We start from the raw sequence: 24,921 nt of genomic DNA on the forward strand, positions 1-24,921 counted from the left end.
CTCTTTTCTTCCTTCTTTTCTTCTCTCTTTTCTTCTCTCTTTTCTTCTCTCTTTTCTTCTCTCTTTTCTTCTCTCTTTTCTTCTCTCTTTTCTTCTCTCTTTTCTTCTCTCTTTTCTTCTCTCTTTTCTTCTCTCTTTTCTTCTCTCTTTTCTTCTCTCTTTTCTTCTCTCTTTTCTTCTCTCTTTTCTTCTCTCTTTTCTTCTCTCTTTTCTTCTCTCTTTTCTTCTCTCTTTTCTTCTCTCTTTTCTTCTCTCTTTTCTTCTCTCTTTTCTTCTCTCTTTTCTTCTCTCTTTTCTTCTCTCTTTTCTTCTCTCTTTTCTTCTCTCTTTTCTTCTCTCTTTTCTTCTCTCTTTTCTTCTCTCTTTTCTTCTCTCTTTTCTTCTCTCTTTTCTTCTCTCTTTTCTTCTCTCTTTTCTTCTCTCTTTTCTTCTCTCTTTTCTTCTCTCTTTTCTTCTCTCTTTTCTTCTCTCTTTTCTTCTCTCTTTTCTTCTCTCTTTTCTTCTCTCTTTTCTTCTCTCTTTTCTTCTCTCTTTTCTTCTCTCTTTTCTTCTCTCTTTTCTTCTCTCTTTTCTTCTCTCTTTTCTTCTCTCTTTTCTTCTCTCTTTTCTTCTCTCTTTTCTTCTCTCTTTTCTTCTCTCTTTTCTTCTCTCTTTTCTTCTCTCTTCTCTCTTTTCTTCTCTCTTTTCTTCTCTCTTTTCTTCTCTCTTTTCTTCTCTCTTTTCTTCTCTCTCTCCTTCTCTCTTTTCTTCTCTCTTCTCTATTTTCTTCTCTCTTTTCTTCTCTCTTCTCTCTTTTCTTCTCTCTTCTCTCTTTTCTTCTCTCTTCTCTCGTTTCTTCTCTCTTCTCTCTTTTCTTCTCTCTTCTCTCTTTTCTTCTCTCTTCTCTCTTTTCTTCTCTCTTCTCTCTTTTCTTCTCTCTTCTCTCTTTTCTTCTCTCTTCTCTCTTTTCTTCTCTCTTCTCTCTTTTCTTCTCTCTTCTCTCTTTTCTTCTCTCTTCTCTCTTTTCTTCTCTCTTCTCTCTTTTCTTTTCTTCTCTCTTCTCTCTTTTCTTTTCTTCTCTCTTCTCTCTTTTCTTTTCTTCTCTCTTCTCTCTTTTCTTTTCTTCTCTCTTCTCTCTTTTCTTTTCTTCTCTCTTCTCTCTTTTCTTTTCTTCTCTCTTCTCTCTTTTCTTTTCTTCTCTCTTCTCTCTTTTCTTTTCTTCTCTCTTCTCTCTTTTCTTTTCTTCTCTCTTCTCTCTTTTCTTCTCTCTTCTCTCTTCTCTCTTCTCTCTTCTCTCTTCTCTCTTTTCTTCTCTCTTCTCTCTTTTCTTCTCTCTTCTCTCTTTTCTTCTCTCTTCTCTCTTTTCTTCTCTCTTCTCTCTTTTCTTCTCTCTTCTCTCTTTTCTTCTCTCTTCTCTCTAACACTCCACCCCATTCAACTTCTTTAGCTCCACCCCTTGGGAGGAGACAACTACTTCTCCCCCTCGTCCTCGAGGCCTTCCAAGCTCCGCCACTTTTTCTCTCTTGCCGAGTCTCCCGGTATAGTTTGATATTGAGGTTTTATGCACAGTTTCCTTTCCATAATCCCTAACTATTACCACGCACCACCCCCTGTATGGTGCACATTCAAACAAGACATTTCTTTAGCTAACGTTTCCCTACTTATTACATCAAATTGGCTAACTACCCAAACATGAACCATGCCACTCTATACATTCCTATCTGCTCTATGGTAATATCTACCCCCCCCCCCCAAACATAACAGCATATTCACTTTCATGGAACTCAAAGTGTGCCTGACGTTTTGAGTGTTCACCATCATCAGACTTTTTTGTGCTCTGTTGAAGAGTTAACACTTGAAATGATCAGCTGCACTTTATTTCCCACTTCCCTGATCATACTATTTTCAACTCTCCACCAATAAAATCAAAGATGAATTTAAGGTTTGCTTTTGGGGGGGTTTCCTCACTCCATTTATTGCTAATTGTAATTTGGTAATGTATTTTAATTTTAATGAATCTGTTTAATTTCGTGACCATGCATCATAGCATGGTCTATCCTCCGCTTGCTGGTTTCACCTCCAAATTGCTTGGTTAATTCAGCGATTTGTTTATATCCCCATGCACTTGAACATTTCGCCTGGTGTTGGCTTAGCGGTTAGGGTGGTGGCTTGGGATCCTTGGGTCCTGAGTTTGAGCCCCATTGGCCACTGACTTCACACCGGGGGGGGGGGGGGGGATTTGTAACAAAATTTGATATTGGGTCATTCCCGGTGGAAATTTTTGCCATCTTTCAACTTTGCTTTAGGTGAGCAACGTGGGGATTTGTGACTGCGTACCATCGACTCCGCTCTCGAATATCCATGCACTGACAGCCAACATGTGACAATATACAAGGTGGCCTGAAAGTCACTTTACCCCTTCCCAGTGAAGCATTGTTCTTGAACTCTTTTAATATACAGGTTTTATTGTACAGTACTTACAATAATTAATTTGTCATTGTATCTGTATGTGCTCCATCATTCTTCTGAGTCGGTGTTTCCGCATACCATAGCGGGCAAGGGCAGAGGGGAAGGGACGGAGGGAAGTGCGAGAAATCTATCAGGGGTAAAGTAACTTTCGGGCTACCCTGTATACATATCGGTATCAAAATGTTGCAAATAAATGTAATATCATCTTATGGTGTGATGCGTCCATGACATTTCATCATCCTTTTTTTGTTTTGCTTTTTACTGTGCTTTGCTTTTTAAAGCTTCAACTCATGTTGTACAGGCTGGATTTCTGAGCATGTTTGTGATGGGGCTGGTTTACCTATTAACATTGCTCGTTTTGCTCATGAGCTTTCGATATTGGATCGTGCATATAATGGTCATGCTTTTGATCCTTTTGTGTTTTTTGTTTTTTTTAACCCCTCAACAATTCCCATCTTCATAAACAACTGCATTTAGGTCATGTGACCTTGTTGCAGCAATATGAAGCCGAGTATTCCTTGTACAGTCATCCCCCGTTTATCGCGGGGGTTACGTTCCAAATCCCCCCTGCGAGAAGTGAAAATCCGCGATGAATGGACACCTCCCCAAAAAATGCCTAAAAATGCCTTTTTTTTATAAACGCGGTGTATAAACACGATTGGGTTTTATTTATATCGAGTGATTATTAAACGCTGGGCGGTGTGTAAACACGATTGGGTTTGATTTATATCGAGTGATTATTAAACGCTGGGTGGTGTATAAACACGATTCGGTTTGATTTATATCGAGTGATTATTAAACCCTGGGTGGTGTGTAAACACGATTGGGTTTGATTTATATCGAGTGATTATTAAACGCTGGGCGGTGTATAAACACGATTGGGTTTTATTTATATCGAGTGATTATTAAACGCTGGGTGGTGTGTAAACACGATTGGGTTTGATTTATATCAAGTGAATATAAACCTTCCTCTGGCGCTTCGGTTCCTTGCCAGAAGCCTTAGAAGGTGCAGGGCGTTTGGGCGGCATCGTGGGGCTTGGAGAAAAAAACGTAGAAAATATTTGAAGTTCACAAGCGAAACTTTGTCTCGTGCGTTGTGTGACTGGTCGAGCGCCACACGTTATAATTTATTGCTTAAATAATTTATATTTTATATATTATTCCCGCGATATACCGGGGGAATCCGCAGAAAAAATTAGTTAGGTTCCAAGGGAAAAACCGCGATGAAGCCGGGGCGCGATAGGTGAACCGCGATATAGCGGGGGATTACTGTATATTATATGTTGCACTCTTTTTGCTGAAGTAGTGGGGAAGTGGCCGACTCCTGAACATGAACTCTTATTGAGAACTAGCAAAAATACCCGACCTCAGTGATGGGGAAAGTTTAAGTTCATCCATCAATTTAAATTGTTTCATGGACTTTGTCAAGATTAATTGTGTTGCCCTCAAAAAAATTCCGGCCTTTTCAATTTGAGACTAATTGGTTGTCCTGTTTGCCAAAATTTTCTATATTGCTCACTTTGGCCTCAATTTACAGTATCTGAGGCCATGACCACACAGCCGATGCTACTTCCCCAATTGTTGTATCTGTACCCCGAGTGTGGAGCAGCGTGCCTCTTTAAAGATGTGGCTGTGCATAAGGAACAGAGACAGAAAACGTATTCACATTCCTTGACTTTTTCACATTTTGTTGTTGCAGCCTGAATTTAAAATGGATTAAATTGAGATTCTTTTTCTTTCTTTTTTTTCTTGTCACCAATCTACACAAAATAACCCATAATGTCAAAGTGTAATTATTTTTATTTATTTTTATTTTTTTAGAAATTTTTACAAATTCATTAAAAATGAAAACCTGAAATGTCATCAATAAGTATTCGACCCCTTTGCTGTGACCTCCAAATTGAGCTCAGGTGCATCCAATTTCCTTTGATCATCCTTGAGATGTCTCTACAACTTGACTGGAGCCCACCTGTGGCCAATTCAATTGATCGGACATGATTGAGAAAGAAACACACCTTTCTATATAAGGTCCCACAGTTGGCAGTGCACGTCAGAGCAGAAACTCCACTAAGTCCAAGGAACTGTCCGTAGAACTTCAAGGAACTGTCCGTAGAACTCCAAGATATAATTGTGAGGATGTATAGATCTGGGGAAGGGAATAAAAAACTTTCTCGAGTGTTGAAAGTTCCCAAGAGCACAGTGGAAATAATATGGAAATAATAATATGGAGCACAGTGGAAACCATCATTAGGAAATGGAAATAATATGGAACTACCCAGACTCTTCCTGGAGCTGGCCGTCCGACCAAACTGAGCAACCGGGCAAGAAGGACCTTGGTCAGGGAGGTGACCAAGAACCCAACAACTACTCTGACAGAACTACAGAGTTCCTTGTATGAAATGGGAGAACTTGCCAGAACAAGAATCTCTGCAGCACTTCACAGATCGAGGCTTCATGGGAGAGTGGCCAGACTCCTGAGAAGAAGGCACATGACGGCACACCTGGAGTTTGAAAAAGGGCATGTGAAAGACTGAAAGCATGACGCAAATGATTCTGTGGTCTGATGAGACAAAAATTGAACTCTTTGGCCTGAATGCAAAGCATTATGTCTCGCGGAAACCGAGCACAGCTCACCATTTAATACCATCCCTACCGTGAAGCATGGTGGTAGCAGCATCATACCATGAGGATGCTTTTCAGCGGCAGGGACTGAGAAACTTGTAAGACTGAGGGAACAACGAATGGAGCCAAATACAGGCAGATCCTTGAGGAGAACCTGCTTCAGAGTGCAAAAGACCTTCGACTGTGGCGAAGATTTACATTCCAACAGGACAATGACCCCAAACATACAGCCAAAGCAACACTGGAATGGCTTCAGAACAAGAACGTGAAAGTCCTTCAGTGGCCCAGCCAAAGCGAGACTTGAATCCCATTGAGAATCTGTGGAAAGACTTGATGATTGCTGTTCACCGACACTCCCATCCAACTTTACAGAGGTTGAGAAAATCTGAAAGGAAGAATGGAAGAAAATTCCCAAATACAGATGTGTAAAGCTGATACAGACATACCCACAAAGTCTTCAAGCTGTAATCACTGCCAAAGGCGCTTCTACAAAGTATTGACTCGGCGGGGGGGGGGGGGGGGGGGGTTGAATACTTATGTAAAAAAATTAGATATTTCTGTATTTCATCTTCAATATATTTGTAAAAATTTCTAAAAACATGTTTTCAGTCGTCATAATGAGCATATTTTGCGTTGATTGGTGACAAAAAATGTTTTAAATTTAATCTATTTTAAATTCAGGCTCGAACACAAAATGTGACAAAGTTGAGGGCTGTGAATGCTTTCTGTAAGGAACGGTATATGTATCTATAATATCCATAACCCCACTGGTCATCAAATTTAAGTTCAAGTCCACTGATGTTTTCCAGTGAACCTGAGAAGGAACAGCTTGTCAGACACCGAGTTTTTGTACGAAGATTAGCTGGATTTGTCCTGAGAACAATTCGCGTGAGTGGTTCATTGGCAGGTTCTGGGGGGTGGGTGTGTGTGTGCTGCAGATAACCACACCAAAGTGAATGATGTCCTGTTTAAGGACAGTCAATATTTGCAACAGCAAAGGGAACTTCTGCAAAAACAACTTGACGAAGCGAAGGAGCAGCTGAGGCAGAAGAAACTGGAGGAAAAGCAGCAACTAAAACTCCTGAGAGATGAGGTGAGATGGTGGTATGTCGGTGTTGGTGGCATTGGTGATGCAAATGTACAGTTGAAAAAGTGTCCGAGCTTGCATGGAGAAGCAGGTCATCCACATATGTATGTAAGATAGCAGAATCTGTCATTCCCTCTCCCCAAATCTTTGAACATACAATGTAAATAGTTGGATTAGCTTGATGGGGTAATCGACCATCTTGGATGGCATGCCTGTCATTTTAATGGTTCGAAATGAGGAAAAATGGCCTCATGTCACATCACCACACACAGACTTTTTATTCTTCTGTTTGATGACCATATCTGAGGCCTCTGCTTTTCTATGTCCATGCTTACAATGGAACCATCCGTGCGGTCCCAGTAGCTTGCTTTAAATCAGCGGACGCCGATGGGAGCAGCCTTAGAAACAACCACGGAAGAGGCCAAATAGAAAACGGACCCGTATGACCCAGGCCCTATATATAGTGATATTACGTAGAACGGAGAACTCATCTTGTTGGTGATGGCTCGTGTCAATCTGCGTTGGCGGACAGATAGAACAATCGCTGAAATCGAAACGATGTTGATTGAGGTATGCTAACCACCATTGGAAGTCAGGAGAAGCTGACGTTTTGGCTGTTAACCCTTCAACGAGCTCTGACGAAGGGTTAATGCCTGAAACGTTAGCTTCTGGTTTCCCACGGTGGTTCCCATACCTCGATCAACGTTGTGTTGATTTCATCGATTGCAGTGATACTACTTCCTAATCACGAGCAGACAAGCAATGAACACGGTAGTATTTAAGGACAAAGTGCAGTAACTACAGCCCTAATAAATACTCCTCATGGGTTTGCGGAATGGAAGTCCTCAAGACGTAAATTGCATCATTTTTTTTGTTTGTTTGTTTGTTTTTAATCCTTGCACATGTGCTGATACGTGTGGGCGTTCATGGTAGTATCGGGAAAAATTAACGCTGAGCACACACTGCATGTTCTTTACACCACAAGAGGAAATTGTGACTTGGTCAGCAGTTTTTGTGCCCTTTTTGGATGCTTTGGCCAAAAAAAAAACTTTTAGTTTCTACTTTCCCATAGTTTTACATTTATTTATTTATTTATTTCAAATGACTGGATTTGTTTTGCAAATGTATTTCTGAACTCTCCAAAAGTCCCATGTTGGTTGATGCATTGTTTGGAATCACAATTTGGCTATCTCTTAGTGTGGGGGGGGAGGAGGGGGAGGGAAGTTCCCTTTTGTTGTCCCAAGTATGTTTTCTTGGATAACAAAAGTGTTGGGATGGAAGTTTGACACGAGCAAACATTTTGTTGACCGTCACTGATTTTGCTGATCCTTTCACCACACGACCGGGCATCGCGTTCCTCCGCAGAAACGAGAGAAAATGCGGGAGGAAAAACGTCAACACGCTGAAAAAATGAAAGAATGGAGACGGCCACGGGAAGACCTCGAGTGTGAAGACCTCCAGGTTTGGATTTTCTAAATGTTCCTTTTTAATCTGATTGAAAAAAGACTTGTGGATGACTCTGTAAATGCATTCCTTTTTATGGACTGTGCGGGCCTCCCCTCGACTGAAGGTTCCCATCATGTGCTGCCTTTTTGGCTGCTGGTTGCATCACTGGTTAGGGGCGCCGCTATGCCGCTGATGCAGTGCCCATATTACCAGTATACTGGTGCTCATTTCACCGATCTCAGAATGATTCAGTGGCCGTTAATTCAGTGGCCAACGAGGCTCAAACTCAGGACCCGAGGATCCCAAGCCACCACCCTCACCGCTAAGCCAACACCAGGCTCGACTGTGGGTCAGAGTCCAAACAATCCTGTAAAGCAATGCCGTCACCATGTTGTGAGATATGTCAGACTCCTGTAATACCGCCCCTCATCCTGTTTCTTAGCCCCCATTGGACTTCATCCGAAACAGGGTATTATGGATTTGGTCTCGATTTTCATGTCCTTGTGTGCGTGGATGCGTCCGCAACCATATCTCGTATATGCATTTACCGATGCTCAAACTTGCCACACAGATAATAAATGAATGATGGCTTATATATGCTCGTCATTTTTTTTTCGACATTGCATCCAAATGGCCGACTGGCGGCCATTTTAGTTTAAAAAAAAATTAAAGCCCGGTATCGACCGCGTCCTCAACCATATCTCGGACAAGCATTTTCCGATTTTTGTTCAAACTCGGCACAAGCACAGTACATGATAGCATACACGTGCCCTTCACTTGCGATCTGATCAAAGATGGCCGACTGGTAGACTGGCGGCCATTTTATTTGTACATGAATCTGGGCCAGCCCTTTTAACTCCGTCCAGCAAAATTACTAAAACAACGGGGGCTATGACATTTGATGTCGTTGTTTTTACTTGTTAAGTTTGGATGTTCGTTTTTGTTTACAGAAGCATGTGATTGATATCCGTTTCCATAATGCAGTTGATTAGTTACTTTAACGTCAAAGTTTTGTCTTCCGATTGCTTTACTATTCAATTTCGAAGAATAAACAGTATTGTGAACCGTGCGAGGTGCTGTTGCACTTTTGCCATTTTCCTGTGCACATGTGCAAGTCCTTTGAGTAGTTCTTGTGGAATTGCATTCCACCGATGTTGTTCCCACCTTCTGATTCCAATTAATAGGCCCTTCCTAAGCCAAGCCCCGTGTGCACGCCCATCCCGCCGAACCTCTTCGTTGATGTCGTCATGCTGCTCGAGTTCCTGCACGCGTTTGGAGGATTTTTTCACCTCAAGGATGAATTTCCCAAGGGCCTAGATCTTGGTAATGGAATTTTTATCAAAATGAAAAAAGTGGTTATTTTGTCTCTTTCAGGCATGTTCTTTACTCCGAATACGGTTACAGACTGAAACTCATCCCATGAGCCATTAACTGTCTATGAAATAATACTCCTGAGGGTTGTTCAAAGTTGGTGTGGATTTTAATATTCTAGAAAATAAGAGTACAGGGAAGTTGATGAAACCTCACCGTTTTTAATTATTGTATTTTATTTCCTCAACCAAGTTATTCATCTGCTACACCTGGCACCTTTATGACTTCTGCCACCGAACATGGACGGAGGTTATTTTATTCACCCCTGTCTGTCTTCCTGTGGGCACGATATATCAAAGTTATGGATGGATTTGGACGGAATTTGGTGGACATGTTGGGTCTGTGACAAGGACGAACTGATTAGATTCTGGTGAAGATCTGGGTACTCGTTTATTTTTGTTGTTTTTTTTTCAAATTCTCAAGTGATTCTTCACCATTGAGAGTTAGGGCCAAAACTCCATCCATTGAGACCACATACTCTGTACAGAGCGTCGGTGCTGCTGAAGCAGTCTTCTGGACCATTGGACACAATCCTGGACGGGTTGCCACTCCGACGCAGGATATTCAAATGGCTCAATCATCCCAGCAAGCTGGTACTCACTTTGTCGACCTCAGAAGGATGATATGCTGAGTCAACCCCACCTGGTTTTAATTCAACGTGATCAGGATTTGAATTCAGGAACCTGGGATCCCAAGCCCACCACCCTAACCATTAAGCCAACACCAGGCATAGGGCCTAAAATGATAGGCCTTTCTAACGATATCTCAGAAATTTGCAGGCGGATTCAGACAAAACTTGGTGGAGGAGTTGGGTAGGTAACAAAAACAAGCCAACTCAACGAGATTTTGGGGAAGCGCCGGATGCAGATCCGGCCTATTGGTGGTGTACAAAACGTAAACTGTTCAACCTAGCGGTGGTATGCGCTCTATCGAGTGCCGTTCTAGTTCTCTCTGTGTATAATGTTTTGGGATGGGCACCCAGTCATTTCTGGACACATGCTTTTTAATATTTATCATTCACAAGGATGGTGCCACCCATGTGTTATTCAAGACCAACAGAGATGAAAATCATGAGGACAAGTCTGAAATGTTTGGGGGGTGATTACAAACTTGCCATTCATCTACATTAGAGTAGTAATGGTCACGTTTGTCATCGGATGGTGAGCATCATTATGCGGTAAAGCCACGCCCTGAGAAAGCATTCCTGGCTGTTGTCTTTGTATTGTTCATTTAACTTCATTGTGTAACAAATCACGACGATGTATGCATTGATTGTTTGAAATTTTATGAATTTAACAATAAAGGTTCCAAAACATCATTGGTTGAAGTATTCTGGCTGATGGCGAAATCTTCCTTCTTTTTTTTTTTGCGCTGTGGTTGAATGTGTTAAATATTTTCCATGAACCTTGAACTACCCTTGTATTTCTGATTGTTTTTTGTCCACAGGGTTTGACATTAAAAAAAATTCCACGTTTAATCAAACCTTTTTTTGCCTTATTTGCAGGTGTTCTGGAGGAGGCATTAATGGATTCAAATCCAAATGGTCCTCTCTGTGATCTCCTTTTCTTCTTCCTCTCGTCCATTTCTGCTGGACAGGCAGACGAGGAACTGGAGCGACAGAATCGCTCAGCAGATCATGATGCAGGTAGTCCACACTGTGGTTGGTTAAGGGGTTGGCACTGCTATTTAACTCCGAACCCCTCTCCTGCCCCCCTCTCCCCTCACCCAACAACCACTTTAAACTTTTCATTTTCCTCCTTTATACTTGCTCCTTAATTGTTTATTGTTCATGTTTTGTTTATTTGTTCTTTTGCGCATACTTGGGCAGTGACGGGGTTGTCAGAAGCTCTGGAGGAGGTAGAGCAGGACAGCACCAAGACTGCTATCTCTTCTGTGGCTGCATTGGCAGCTGCTTGGCCCATCTTTCACCAAGGTATGGAGTGTGGGTAATGTTTGTTGTTTTAACATGATTGCTATGTCAAAACATTTCTGCAGTTCTTTGTGCTTTGTCTGCCAAAGGAACATCTGCAATGTTCATCCTTTTACTTTCGGTACAAGGCAGGCCAACCCTTGGGTGGCCCTTGGGTGGCCACTATTACCTTCCCCCCCCCCAATCCCCTTTCTCTCCTTTCCCAAAACCCTTGCAGAAGTTAGTTTATCAGTGGGTCTGTGTTTGACTGTAATTGCATTCTGGGGTTTCCGAATCTTTCTTTCAAGGGTGTCCATTAAACAAGCTTGAGTTGGACAGCTGCACTTTGTCTGAGATTCTGAGGCTCCACGTGCTCGCTTCCGGTGCTGACGTAGATCTCAGCAATGCTTTATTCCGCAATCGGCAACACGGCGGATATGATACGGCGGATGATCCATGCGTTGAACTCCGCTTGAAATGGCCGAGTTTGCTACGACACCTTGCTCTGTTCAGCGTTTACGATCTGCGCCCAGGTCTGTGTACTTTGACCATCGATCTTAGCATTTTGTTTGTTTCCTTGTTTCCGAACAGCTTAGCTTTTGTAATTTGTAAAATGGAAAAATTGGTGAATGAGATGCATATTCCCAAGTTATTTGATAGGCCCTATCTATTTGATCGCAGAAGAGAAGGTACGGATCTTACATGCACTTTGCGGACAACTACTGACATTAGTGACGACGCGGGAGTACATTGAAAAATCATTTGAGCAACTAAAGCAAGCCCGGCAGGATCTGCGTGAGCTGCGCAGTGCGGGAATACGACGCCAGCGTGAAGAAGCAGCTGCTCGGTAAACCCTTTCTGCATTTCCTTAATTTGCTGTGTCGTGATGCTGTCCACCCGGGGCGGTCGTCAATTCTCATTTTTTGCAACTTCCGCAGGTACCGGAGGCGAAAGAATCAGAAGCTGCTTGAGCAGCAGGAGAGAGTCGGCAACAATGCATTTCCTTGTGAGCCTGTCTTGGAGTCGAGCAGCACAGCAGTTGATCGGTGAGATCCTCAATTTGGTGTTGCCTGCGACTTAATGTTCGGTCGTGTACAAAATGAGCATACTGTTTGACTTTGAGCATTTGCTTCATGCAAAATTGTTGCACTTCTGCAAGTAAAAAGAGGACTGCTCATCCTGAAGCTCACCTGGATCAGGAGCAAGAGTCACTCGACCCCCTCCCCCCCCCCCCCACCGACAGACCTCTTTCGACCATGATTTGAAAAAAAAAAATTTGTGCCTTGAACAAACTTCGATACATCATGGGTGTTGAAGGTTGTGGTCAAGTTTCATTGAAATTGTGTGTTTAGTTTCGGAGGAGAGAAGAGCAAATACCTATTTTGGCGGGGTTAATATTAATATTTTTATTCAATTATATGTGTTATAATACAAAATCAGAAATGAAAGTGTTGCTATGGAAGGGTGTGAAACTGAACCCTATTATTTCCATTACATCTGCATCATGTTTTGGATCAATCACAAGGTCCAACAGAAGGTAACCGTGCGATCGAGCTTTGTCCGACTCTACGTATAGTTTGAATGTTGCACCAAAGTTATAGCCATTTTAACCTTGATAACCACTTTTAAATGATAATATTAACAATTCAAACAATATTCTGAGCTGAAGCCAGATGTACTTTCATCTTTCTTGTAGAAGTAAGCGATGTGATTTTTCAGAAGTCGGTAAGAATCAACAAACCGCTTGCACACATTAGCGTGAACCAAGCTATATAATATTGTTGCGGGCCGGGGGTCGGGTGAGAAGACCACAAGGGGGGGGGGGAAGCTATCTCGGCTCCCACCAGACTCCCCGGAATTGTAGGCCGTCGCACACGGATAATTCTGTGACGCGTCGGGTCGCTTAACCGACCATGGACGCCAATAATTCAACCACGTGATTTAGGGTCCTCCGTCTAGTTAACCTGGTTACCGAAAAATAACCACGTGATTTAATTACCGGGGAACGCCCTCGGTACGCCTTGTCCGAACCGGATCACTACCGGATCGGATGCAGCTGAGCGACACTGCCAAGGACGTACTGGCTAAAAGGAACGGATTGTTGGGAATAAAGTCCCGGCTAAGCTAGGATTCGGACCATGCTGTACCAATGAAGAAAAAGACAAAAACGAGCAGGGAACATTTATAATAATAATTTATTAACAATGGGGCGAGGAAAGGTATGTGGTACGATCAATAGATTTTTTGGGGTGTGTTGTGCAGAGATAGGGAAGAGAGGTGTTGTGCAGCAATAAGCAAGCAACTTATGAAAGCAGACGCAGAGCAGACTTAACCCGAAAATAATAATAACGATCTTCTGCAGGCTTACTTACATAGACAGGCGCCAGGACACGCACACGCACGCACGCACACACACACACACACACACACACACACACACACACACACACACACACACACACACACACACACACACACACACAAAACCCGATGAAGAGGGATTGAAGCAAGACAGGAGAGGAGTTGAGGCTACGGTCTCTCGTTACCTTTGTATAATTGATACTCAGTCCCCAAACGCGCAACCAATATGTTTGGGGGGAATGCTCCGTGGCGCGGTACCCCCCTGACAGCTGGCACGTCGTCTCCTGCTTCGGGCAGCTCGCGTCGAGACAGTGGGCGTGAAGGAGGGGCTTGAGCTGGGTAGGCGGAGAAGAGGAGGAGTCCAGCGATGACGACAGAAGGTGGAGTAGAAGACAAGCATGAGCGGGAGGCGAGACAGGGCAGAGAGAGATTGAGAAGAATCTGCACGGACCTTTATAGGCCCCGCGGGGCCGGGGGCCACCCCAAAACTCGGTGTCGTCACCCGAATCGGGCGCTCTGATTGGCCCCTACCCCCTGCATGGCCCGGCCGCGATGGCCGGAAGCAGCAACATTCCACTTCCGGCAAGGTGACCCCGAGCCGCAAGATGTCTTGCTCCAACCCCACGACATGATACGAATCACCCACACCGAACTCCGCGCCATGAATCGCCTTGCACGAACCCCCGGGCCATTCCCTGACGACCGGCCGAGAGCGGCGTCGGTCCTGCACGCCCGCTTGGGCACCCCAACCAGCGCTGGCCAACGCGCCCGCTCTGTGTGCACCAACGTGGCCCGAGCTGTACAACGTGCCTCCACCCGATTGCAGCTTCGCTGGTCGTAGAGGCGAGAAGGTAAGATGTTATGGCAAACCCATGCACAGACAATAAGATGTGTCCATTCGTGCCCATCTCTGTACTATAACAAAGTGTCGCGAGCGGCGAACGGGTCTGCCTTCGAGCACATTCCGTACAGTGTGCGAACATCCGCCATTACGCACGTGGCCAGCACTCGTGTTCACCCAATTCTGCTATCGCGTGCGCGGGATGAAACCCGATTGATATAATTCGTCCAGAAATGAGTTGAAAGGAACGTGCCGCTTGTGCCTTGCACACTCGCATCCCGCACGACATGGTGTGGGGTTGCCTTTCTATTATCAGCCTCGGTACTCATTCCGTGCAGCGTGGGCATCATGCTGGGTGTGTTTCCTGTGTTGGGGAAAACACCATTGAGTGGAAATTACCGCTGTGTGTGCGTTTGGCAGGCTGTTTTCTACAGAGGGGTGTGGGTGTAATGCCTGCTGGCCCTTCACTGAGGACGCATCTCACAGCGAAGGGTGCACGTGGCTCAGATTTACCTCAGGAATAATCAGAAAAGAAGAGTAGGAATGACGTTAGAAATGATAGGACGAAGAAATGATGTAAGCAAACCGAGCTACGAGATCCTCGCAACGCACGCCCCTGTTGTCCCGCGAGACAAAAGGGAAGGGACTATCTACACGTATATTAATGGAATAACTGTCTTGGGACCACTATCTGTTGGATGCATGCGGTTCCGAGAACCGCAACAATATATATTTTTAAGGCCCGGGGTTTGGGCCTCGCCAAGAAGGGAAGCACTCATGTTTCTCCTGAACACCTGGTCCTGAGGTCGTTGACCACAGATAACTCCGTGGTTCAACAATCTGGAGGTCTTGCACAGCCACTTGACTTCAATTACTGGCCTGGTAGGGTTACGCTTCGATGTTTCCACGATATCTTTCTATTGGCACGGCAACCTAACTAGAGGTCACACCCTTAGCGTCACACCTGGTGATCTTCTACTGAGCTGAACAGATAGGTGCAGCACCGTTTAACAGAGCAAATCAGGTGTGTTACAACTTCCCGTCCAACTATACTTGTGCACTGTCGGACCAATAGGCGAGTCCTCTCCAGCATCCCAGATATGCCAGCTGCAAGCAACTCCGTTTCTGCTGGGCCCCCTTATCCAGCAGCTCCCCACGAAATCCAACCACGTTCTAGGCTTTCCGCACTATGGGCTTTCCGCTCCTCGCAGTGCAAGCCTTTAGGACAAGTACAAGCCTTTTGGAGACTGTCCCATACACTTGCACTTCTGCCCTCTCCATATGTATATATATATATATATATATATATATATATATATATATATATATATATATATATATATATATATATATATATATATATATATATATATATATAGCTTTCCCCATCTCATACTTTGTATTCTTCCTCTTCCTCCCACTCTCCACTCTGAGCTTTCTCCCGCAAGTATGAGGACTACCTCCGAGGGGGGGGAAGGGAGGAGGAGGAAGACATCACACCGGGGAAATACAAACTAACCAATGCTTGCCCCACCCCCCTTCCCTCCTGAACAACCCCTTGATAAGGGACCAAGGACTATCTACACAGATGAATTAAATAACTAATCCTTGGATCTCTTATGCTTTCATATATGCTCTTCCCCTGGGGTAAGTTTCCAAATCCGTGACATTATTTATCTCGTTCACATTTAATTCGCACCAGGTAAAGGTGAATGCCGGTCATGGGTACAAGCAAGGACACTGCACCCATTGATCTATTTTTGTCCGAGTTCAGTGAAGGTTACCACTTGAAGAGTGCACCACATTGTTGTTGTTATGGATGATCTTCCTCTGCCTTTCTGATGTTTAAACTGATATCTGAGAAAACGCGCATTGCTTTTATATTTTCTGTTGCAATTAAAAAAAATTTGCATATATCAGACCACGTGACTCACCATTCGACCTTTTTTTTTTTCTTAAATGTTATTTGCGGTTTGAAAACACCTCAAGGTGGTTAATGTGATTTTATAAAATATTGCCATTGAGCTATTGTACTGCTTTTTATTTATTTATTTAAATTGTTGGGTTTCAAGTGTTGTCGTAATTGAAATATAATAATACCCATCAGTACCCCTCTTGTTAAGCACAGGTGGGACCGTGATCCCTGTTGTCTTTGTGGCCTTGGACAGGGATTCGACATTCGAGCAAGCAGAGCCTGTATTGGTGGATTCGCAGCGAGATGAATATCCCGAGAAGACCAGTGACGACGACAAGGTCATGGAATCAAACTTGTGTGAGGCTATGTCACTGTCAGCTGGTAAAATTCCTGATATGGACCATGTCACTCAAATTGAATGTTGTACCTTATCACATATGTACACACGTGTGAAATGCAGCTTGGGACCGAAAAAACAGCCACTCTTGTCTCGTCTTTAAGGCTGCTTCAACAGACAAAAGGGGAATCTAAACTTATCAACTTTGCATTGCTTTTATATTTTCTGTTTGTTTTTGTTTATGTGTTTTTGATCAATATTGGTATTATCCATTAATTCTACAATGTCTCCCTTTTCTTTTAATGAGCTTTCCCTCCTTTATCAGCTTTATTAATCTTTATTTTGATTTGCCTTCTTCCAGTGTCACTTCGAAGCTACAAACTAGCATGTCCACAACAGGCAGATACCGCTAACGGAAAGGCCGAGGCGAGTGCGACCCTGCCAGAAACGGGCACGGCCACAAAGGTTGACTTGGCTGAAGCAGAGAGACTGGAGCAGGCACAGGCGTTGCAGCAGCAAGAAGCAGAGCGCGAGTTGCAGAAGCGCATATGGGCAGCCACGGCCCGTACCAACGTGGCTCCCTTGGGCCGAGATCGTTACTTCAGCCGCTACTGGCTTTTCCACAGCCTCCATGGTTTGTTTGTGGAACATTCTGGGGAGTACTTTGAGGAGCAGGCAGTGGCACCCACCCCGACCGGGACCGCCGTTGACGATGACGGTGATGAAGGTGGAGTTTCCACACTGCCAGATGAAGGTTCTACCACTGACGTCCAAGATTCTGCAGCCTCAGAGGTTAAAGTCTATTTGTTTTGTGAGCGTGTATGACATTGAAACACTTTTTCCTGTATGTACAAGTCCATTGAAAGTTCCAGCTGATTACACCTTGCACGATAGCTACTCTTATTTTATTTCTCACTAAATATAATACAATTAAGCCGGGGTAAATGAACAAGCATAACCTCCATCCATATTTGGTGGCGGAGGTAACTAGAACGGCGCTCGAGAGAGTGCATACCTCCGCCAAGCTAAACAGTTTATGTTTTGTATCCCACTGATTGGCTGGATCTGCATCCGAACTTTAACCAAAATCAATCGGCTTGTTCTTGTCACCCACCCAACTCATCCACCAAGTTTATTTCATCCGTCCACAACTTTTTGAGATCTTGTGCTATGTATTATTTGTATTATCTCTTAAAGATGAAGAATCACTTAAAACAAAAAAATTATAGGATCCAGGTCTTCACCAAGATATAATCAATTTGTCCTTGTCACATACCCAACTTGTCTACCAGGTTTCATCTGAATCCGTCCAAAACGTTTTGAGATATCGTACTCGCAGACGAGCAGGGTTGATTACATAATGGTCATGAAAGCAAGGAACTGATACTCTCAGTCCTTCGTCCTCCCCCCCCCCCCCTTGCCATTTGTGTGGTACGAGGAAGACATCTATGTATGTAGTATGAATGCTGAATATTGAACGGTTTTTGAAATATCGCATACACAAGCCAAGTTACCAAGATGGTTGCCATGCTGACAGAATTCAGTCAATCACAGCCATGCTCTCATCAGTTTGCAATGATTCCATGAGGAATATATATCTGAAATATGAAAGCTAAACGTTTGATATATCGTATGCACAAAAATGCATGGACAGATGATCGGTTGGACGACTGACCAGAGGGGCGAGGAACAATTACAGTGAATATGCATTCTTTTTTACTTTTCTTTTTTATACTAGATTCAGGTTCGTGGAGGAGTTAGAACACAGATTGGACAGATCAGGACGCAACATAACAAAAAGAGTGTGGGGGGGGGGGGATGCCAATAGCAGGGCCGATGGAGATTGACAAACAAAGGATGTGGGTAACGATGAGTGGTAGGGGAGAGTGCAAGGTATGGACAAGGTGGACACAGAAGCACAGAAGCTGTCGGTGGATAGGAGTTGAGGTGTGCCAAAGAAGGACGTTGCATGATGGACGATGGATGCCCAAGTCGGCGACTGGCTTTGGAGGCCAATTTTAAAATTTGGTTTGCCCAAGAGAGATCGTGGCTGAGAGTGAAACCCAAGGGTTTGAGTGACTGAACTTTTTTGAGAGGGTTGTTGAGAAAGTAGACTGGAGTGTTTGCGGTGTGGTTCTTTTGGGTGAGGAGGGGTATAGGGAGGAGAGGGACAGACATAAGACATGTATATGTTTTGACCAGTTTGTGATTTTTTTTGGGGGGGGGATCAAGGTTTTAAGAGAGGAAAGAGGCTGCTGCATATCTGTCTGAAGGATGATGTTTGTATTTTTTGGAGTGAGGAGGGGTAAATGATTGAGCTGAGGGATCAGAAGTAACAATGCCTGGGATAAAAGGAGCAAAAACGAGGCATGTGGGATTTTTAAAAGCAGAGGCAGAAGCACAACCTGACAAAAATAAGTCCGCCGGACTTTCCAAAGGAACACAAAAAAATACGGTTTGGGACAGAAATTTTTTCGAAAAACAGGAATTGCAAGTAGATATCTGCAATCTCAAACCTATCGCCAATGGTAAGCTTCACCCCCCCCCACCCCCCCCAGCTTACCCTTGGCGATCGCCGGTGACTTACTCTTAGCCAACGATCCAATGATTGCAGGTTTTGTTCGGACCGCCATATGGCCTTGACCTTCAACATTTAGTGATTAAGTGTAAATTAAGGAAATGTGTTCACGTCTACAATCTATCCATAAAACTCAACATCATGAAAATCTGAGGAAACTATTCAAGTTGTGATCAAAATGTGTTTTTTGTTAATTCGGTCACAATCCACAAAAGGTATGTCAAGGACACGAATCAAATATCAGGTGCACAACTTCAGGGCAGGTACATTCTTGTGATCCAAGAACATCTTGGAACTCCTGCCGGTTTTTACGATTCTACATTGGCAAAAGTGAGCGATGACGGCAAACGCCTTTTTTAGGTCATATCTACTGAGATGACCTAATAAAGCTGGACCAAATGTCCGTCCGTCAACAATTTTTCTTTCCGATCTTGATGAAACTTAGTATGTGGGTAGAGGTCGATGAGTGTTGCACAACAATATAACTTTTGTCCGGGTTCAAGGTCAGAGTCAAGGTCACGTAAGTTATAAAAATTGCCATTTTCAAAACCTATCTAGTCTGCCATTCTACAAGATATTCGGCAACTGTTTATTGATTATGATAGTAAAAAATATTATCTTGTATCTAACTGGACAGATTTTTGAATTTCCATCCCGTTTGGCCGCCACGTAACCTGGAAGATGGTCAAAAAGACCTCCCAGTACAAAGAAAACTTTTTACTTCCGATCTTGATGAAATTTGGTATGTGGGTAGAGGTCGATGAGTGATAACCAACAACATATTTTTCCCCGGATTAGACGTCAGGGTCAAGGTCACAAGGTCATGAAAGTTGTGAAAGTCACCATTTTCAAAACCTATCTCGTCTGTCATTTTAGGAGATATCTGGCAACGGTTCATCGATTATGATAGTAAAAAACATTATAGAGATGACCATCACCCCCACACGGGGGTAATTTTTTGTTGTTTTTTTTGTTTGTTTTTAAGACAGCCATTTGAACTTGACCTTGAACTCGGAGGGGTATGGTGCAAATTAAACGTAAATGCACCTTCCCCTCGGATATCTCGCGAGGGCAGTTTTTGTCCGATGAGACAAACCTTAATATAAAATCAAGTTATAGTGACGAATGTTAAAATGTCCATAATTAGATCAAGGTTAAAAATATTAACAAATAAATAAATAAGTCAACCCCACATAACCTCTATTGAACTTGTTGATGTAAAATTTCATTCTGAAAGTCCCAACCGGCTCCGAGATACAGCTCAGAAATTTGGAGTGGTAGGAGTGCAGGGGAAGAAAAACATTTTTTTTTTTTTTTTGAAGGGTGTTTTAGTGCTGCTCATGGTCGAAGAAACTCTGTGGTACCATTATAATTTGGGGGCACGAATTGTCAAAACAAACCCTACAACAGCAATAAGCTTTCCCCTGTCTTTTCATGAGGCTTAATAAAACAGTAAAACCCAACGGATCACATCCGTTGAACTCAGATGAACGAGGAGGAGAAACTGCTGATCAGACGTCCACGTGCGGCAAACCCCCGGACCGGAAGTCCCACTCTATCGTTGGACGTTTGCTCTCCGTTATATATATATATCCTGGGCGTTGTGGGTGGATTCCCGACGCTGCCTGGTTGCGTGAGCTTTTCACGGTGGTGGTTTCAGCCGTGAAAGAGTAACAAACACACAAACAAAACTATTTCTAAGATTTCAACATTTTCAATTTGTAACGTGTGTGAGAACCCCTATGTATTTATTCCCACGCAATGCCTTGTTGGGGGGGGGGGGTGGATTTTTACCTGTGACATGTCGCAGGTTGACAAGCGTTCCGCATTGCTTTTCTTGTTGGGAGGGGGGGTCTAGTTTGGATATGTACACTCATTGATATGTCCACCCAGACCACACACACATCTGTCGTTTGCCTCCACACACCATGGCACCCAGACAAAATTATATGGCTGCCATCTTGGTTTTCTGGTGGGCCTTACACATTATACAGCTGTGATTATACAGCTGTCCAGGTTTTTTGGATCGGATTTCCATTGGCTTTGTTTAGATCGAATCAAGTGTCAATCACGATGAGGGACCCAAAAAAATCTAATCGTATGTCGAATAAAAATTATTGGAAAGGTTGGTTGAATCAAGCTCGTACGTGCCTCCCTAAAAAAAAAAGCAGGTAATTTTTGATAGGCCGCATATTGGGGTTAAACAATCTGTGATTGTTTGACGAGTCAGCTTTCTGATATAACCATAGTGAAGCTAACATGGATGAGAGGTGTCGAGTTAAAATTTTAATTGTGCATTAAATGTGTTTCCCAATCGGCCCGTTACCAGTTTTATTTTTTTTTAAAGCCAGTTCACTATTGTTTAATGGCGAGGTCCCGCACCACGAATAACCATGTTCAGGTTTTTCTGAACAAAAGCTTTTTTTAACCACAGAGAGCAGCAGGGCGAAAGAAAGGGAGAGTCAGTCACACACAACAAAACTGAGGTCACACATAAAAAGGTAAATCCCCTGTTCGGAATCACGATGCATGTTATCTATCTCATCTTATTCATTCACATGAGATAGATAACATGGGACAGACATGCACATTTTACAAGGTTAATGAGACAGATTAGAGAATGTAATCTGAGCTGTGGGTAATAATTTTTTTTATTCTCAGACCCAGCTTCACCACATAGAGACACAGGACATCAGCAAGGATCAGGGAATTGAGTGGACAGAGGAGGCAATATATATAAATATATATATATATATATATTTTTTTTTTTGTATTCTCGCCACTCCGATGTGCGGCCGACCCCTTTCAGCGAATTGCGGCCGCACGTCCACGGACCGTGGCAATCCAGTTGCAGCTTTCCGGATCAACGCCGAAATCCAGCTACGGGTGTTGTTAAACACACCATAAATCAGCCAACTCTTCTGTCCACGCGCGACAGGGTTGATCGCCGAATTGTCGATTTACCTAATTATTCGCGCAGACAAAAATGCCGGGGATTTACACCTCAACAGGACCCGTACGCACACGAGCCGCTTTAAGCAGCTCGCTCCGTTTGCGATTGCCGAGCAGTTTATTATCGCCAAGCCCCGTCGGACTCGATTATCTTATCGGTTATTAAAAACCAGCTATTATTGCGAACGCAATTATGGCAGCTCAATGGAGGAAGGGATGCAACGAGCAGGTGTATATTCAAACAATGACATTTATTTATACATGCATGCAAGCAATGGGGGTAAGGGACAAGACACGAGCAAGAAGACCTTCAGCCGTTGTCTATTTATTATGTACACTTATAACTTCTACTTATCGGACAAGGTGCCACAGACTTCCATGCAAAAACACCAGAAAAGAACAGGGAGAACTGGGCTCGTAGGCCTTTAATGTTCCTCGGAGCCGGGATAACCGCAAGGCTCTGAGAGGCCATGCAGGTTACCTGTTGCCCTCGTGGTGACTCGCTGGGCCCTGGTTCGGCGACCCTCGGTGTGTCCGCCCGCACTCGACTGGACTCCACCAGCTCCCGACTCCACTCTCGACTCCAACGGCGCCTCCGACAACACCTCCAACGGAGCCTTCAACGTCCAAGGAGACCAAGGAGAGGGACTTTCTCACCCACTCGCCAACCACCAGCTGCCAACTCCCTCCTCAACTCCCCGACCTCAACTCGACTGCTGGCGACTCCTCTCCTCAACTCGACTGCCTTCTCGGTGTTCCAACCCCGCCCTTTTATTGCCCCGGAGCGTTCGCCCCTCCCTTCTCAGCGCGCGGGGGGACATTCCAGGGGGGGTTCGGCTTGGCTCTTGTTTTGGTCTGATCACGGACATTCTTTCTTTTCGGCGTTCTGAGGGAAAATTCCAACAGAGCTCGGCTTGGTTCTTTTGGTCCGGGCGGGAGTTGTGGTGGTGGTGGTGGTGGCGTGGTTGTAGTGTGGTTGGCGCTGTGGTGGGGATGGCATGGTTGTTGAGATGCTGTTTTGGTTGAAATAAAAGACAGAACAGAAAAACGGCTAACTCAAAGATGCACAGCCCGATACATGAATAATGCCCTTTAGACATTGGGGGGGAATCTGATCTGGACACACACTTATCGATATAACTGATCTTCGGGGAACCTGAATGGTGATCTGTAAATTTCCACAACCGTAACAATATATATATATATATATATATATATATATATATATATATATATATATATATATATATATATATATATATATATATATATACATATATATATATATATGTGTGTGTGTGTTTATGTTTATACAGTCATGCGCCGCTTAACGACGTTCCGGGCAACGACGGATCGCAAATACGACGAATCTGCCAGCTCTGAAAAAAAAAAATGTAAATGAAAAATTCCTATTGCCGAGTGATATAGCCTCGTATAAAAATAACACGTACAATTATGTATACTGTACAGTACATAATACCTCATAATGATAAACGAGAGTGTGGCCCTGTTATAATGCGATCGTTGAGGTCCATAAAATGTCATCGCGAAAAAAACAGGATTGTGCTAAATCGGGATTCAAGGAAATTGGCTTTCAAACTGAACCAATGTTTGCATGTTTACCTTCTCGCTAATTAATTACCTTTGAATTGAAGAATTCTGCGAATAAATCGTTGTTCTTCGTCGACATTAAAACACAAGTTTGTTTTTAGTGAAGCTTTTTATGTCGTTAAAACAATCGCACTGTTCCGAATATATATGTCACAATTGACAGGTGCTCGTTTCTTCATTTGATTCATCTTCGATGCAATGATTACGTATTTATAAAATCCAAACGCTAATTATTCACATTTCTATAATCGATGCGAGAGATTGTAAGCTGCTGCTAACAACACCGATGGCCGTCATGAACAGCACAAAGGTAAATCTAACATGTCTTCCGTCTCTCTTGGATGTGTGTTACAATTGCCGACAGTATTCAGTACAGTAACATGCTGTACAGGTTTGTATCCGAGGAGCAATAGGTTACACCATATAACCAAGGTGTCCAGGTTTGTGTAAGTTCGATGTTCGAAAACGAAAAAAAAAAATGATGTTCGCACAACGACGACGTCGCTTAAGGACTCGTTTCTCAGAACGTAACCCTGTCGTTAAGTGGCCCATGACTGTATATATATATAATATATATATATATATATATATATATATATATATATATATATATATATATATATATATATATATATTCTTGTGGATTCCCGCCCGTTCGGCGTGCGGGCGACCGCCTTTAGCTAAATTGCGGCCGTGCGCGCCCGCCGAACGAACAATCTAGTCGCAGCTTTTCGGATCAACGCCGAAACCCAGCTACGGGTGTTGTTAACCACACCATAAATCAGCCAACTTTTCTGTCCGCGCGTGACAGGGTCGATCGCCGAATTGTCGATTTACCTAATTATTCGCGCAGACAGAAATGCCGGGGATTTACACCTCAACGGAGCCTGCACGAAAACGAGCCGCTTTTAAGCAGCTCGTTCTGTTTGCGATTGCCGAGCGGTTTTATATCGCCAAGCCCCTTCGACCAGATGTACGTTTTATCGGCTATTAATCAACCAGCTATTTATTCCTAACGCAATTATGGCAGTCAATGGTAGGAAAGGACGCAACGAGCAGGTGACATTTCAACAATGGGGACATGTATTTCAAACTGCACATATGCAATGAATGGGGAGATGGGGGACATGACATGAGCAAAAACCTACAGCCGATATCTATTTATTATGTACATGCACTTACAACAATTCTACTTCGTAGAGAAGGCGCTACAGACTCATTCAAAAACCCCAGAAAGAAAGAAGAGAACTGGGCTCGTAAGCCTTTAATGTTCCTCGGAGCTGGGATTACCGAAGGAGCTCCGCGAGGCCGTGCAGGTTACTTTTGTTGCCCTTGAGGCGAATTGATGGTCTTTTTGTCAGCAACCCTCCGTATGTCTCTGTTGTCAAAGCGCAGCTGTTGTAACGGCGGCTTGGTTGGTCCAGGGCCTAGCAGCACGCCCGA

At 43.6% G+C, this 24,921-nt stretch overlaps 2 protein-coding genes across 7 annotated transcripts in view; one reads left to right on the forward strand and one right to left on the reverse strand.

Annotated features, from left to right (window-relative positions):
• BAZ1A (bromodomain adjacent to zinc finger domain 1A) overlaps window positions 1-24,921 on the forward strand; it is a 112,174-nt gene that overhangs the window by 49,505 nt on the left and 37,748 nt on the right. For 5 of the 6 annotated variants that reach the window (XM_085887371.1, XM_085887372.1, XM_085887375.1 and 2 more), the window contains 10 exons: window positions 6,009-6,163; window positions 7,523-7,618; window positions 8,788-8,926; window positions 10,479-10,619; window positions 10,803-10,907; window positions 11,192-11,416; window positions 11,565-11,730; window positions 11,822-11,929; window positions 16,254-16,381; window positions 16,699-17,129. In XM_085887371.1, coding sequence (XP_085743497.1) covers window positions 6,009-6,163; window positions 7,523-7,618; window positions 8,788-8,926; window positions 10,479-10,619; window positions 10,803-10,907; window positions 11,192-11,416; window positions 11,565-11,730; window positions 11,822-11,929; window positions 16,254-16,381; window positions 16,699-17,129 — 1,694 coding nt within the window. The remainder of the gene's footprint in view (window positions 1-6,008; window positions 6,164-7,522; window positions 7,619-8,787; window positions 8,927-10,478; window positions 10,620-10,802; window positions 10,908-11,191; window positions 11,417-11,564; window positions 11,731-11,821; window positions 11,930-16,253; window positions 16,382-16,698; window positions 17,130-24,921) is intronic. The other variant, XM_085887373.1, reaches the window with a different exon arrangement.
• LOC147022635 (uncharacterized) overlaps window positions 1-24,921 on the reverse strand; it is an 80,457-nt gene that overhangs the window by 10,731 nt on the left and 44,805 nt on the right. The window lies entirely within an intron of this gene.

The sequence above is a fragment of the Eptatretus burgeri genome, chromosome 7 (genome assembly GCF_056783735.1).
Source record: "Eptatretus burgeri isolate ZD-2024b chromosome 7, Ebu_testis_v1, whole genome shotgun sequence".
NCBI classification, from domain to species: Eukaryota; Metazoa; Chordata; class Myxini; order Myxiniformes; family Myxinidae; genus Eptatretus; species Eptatretus burgeri.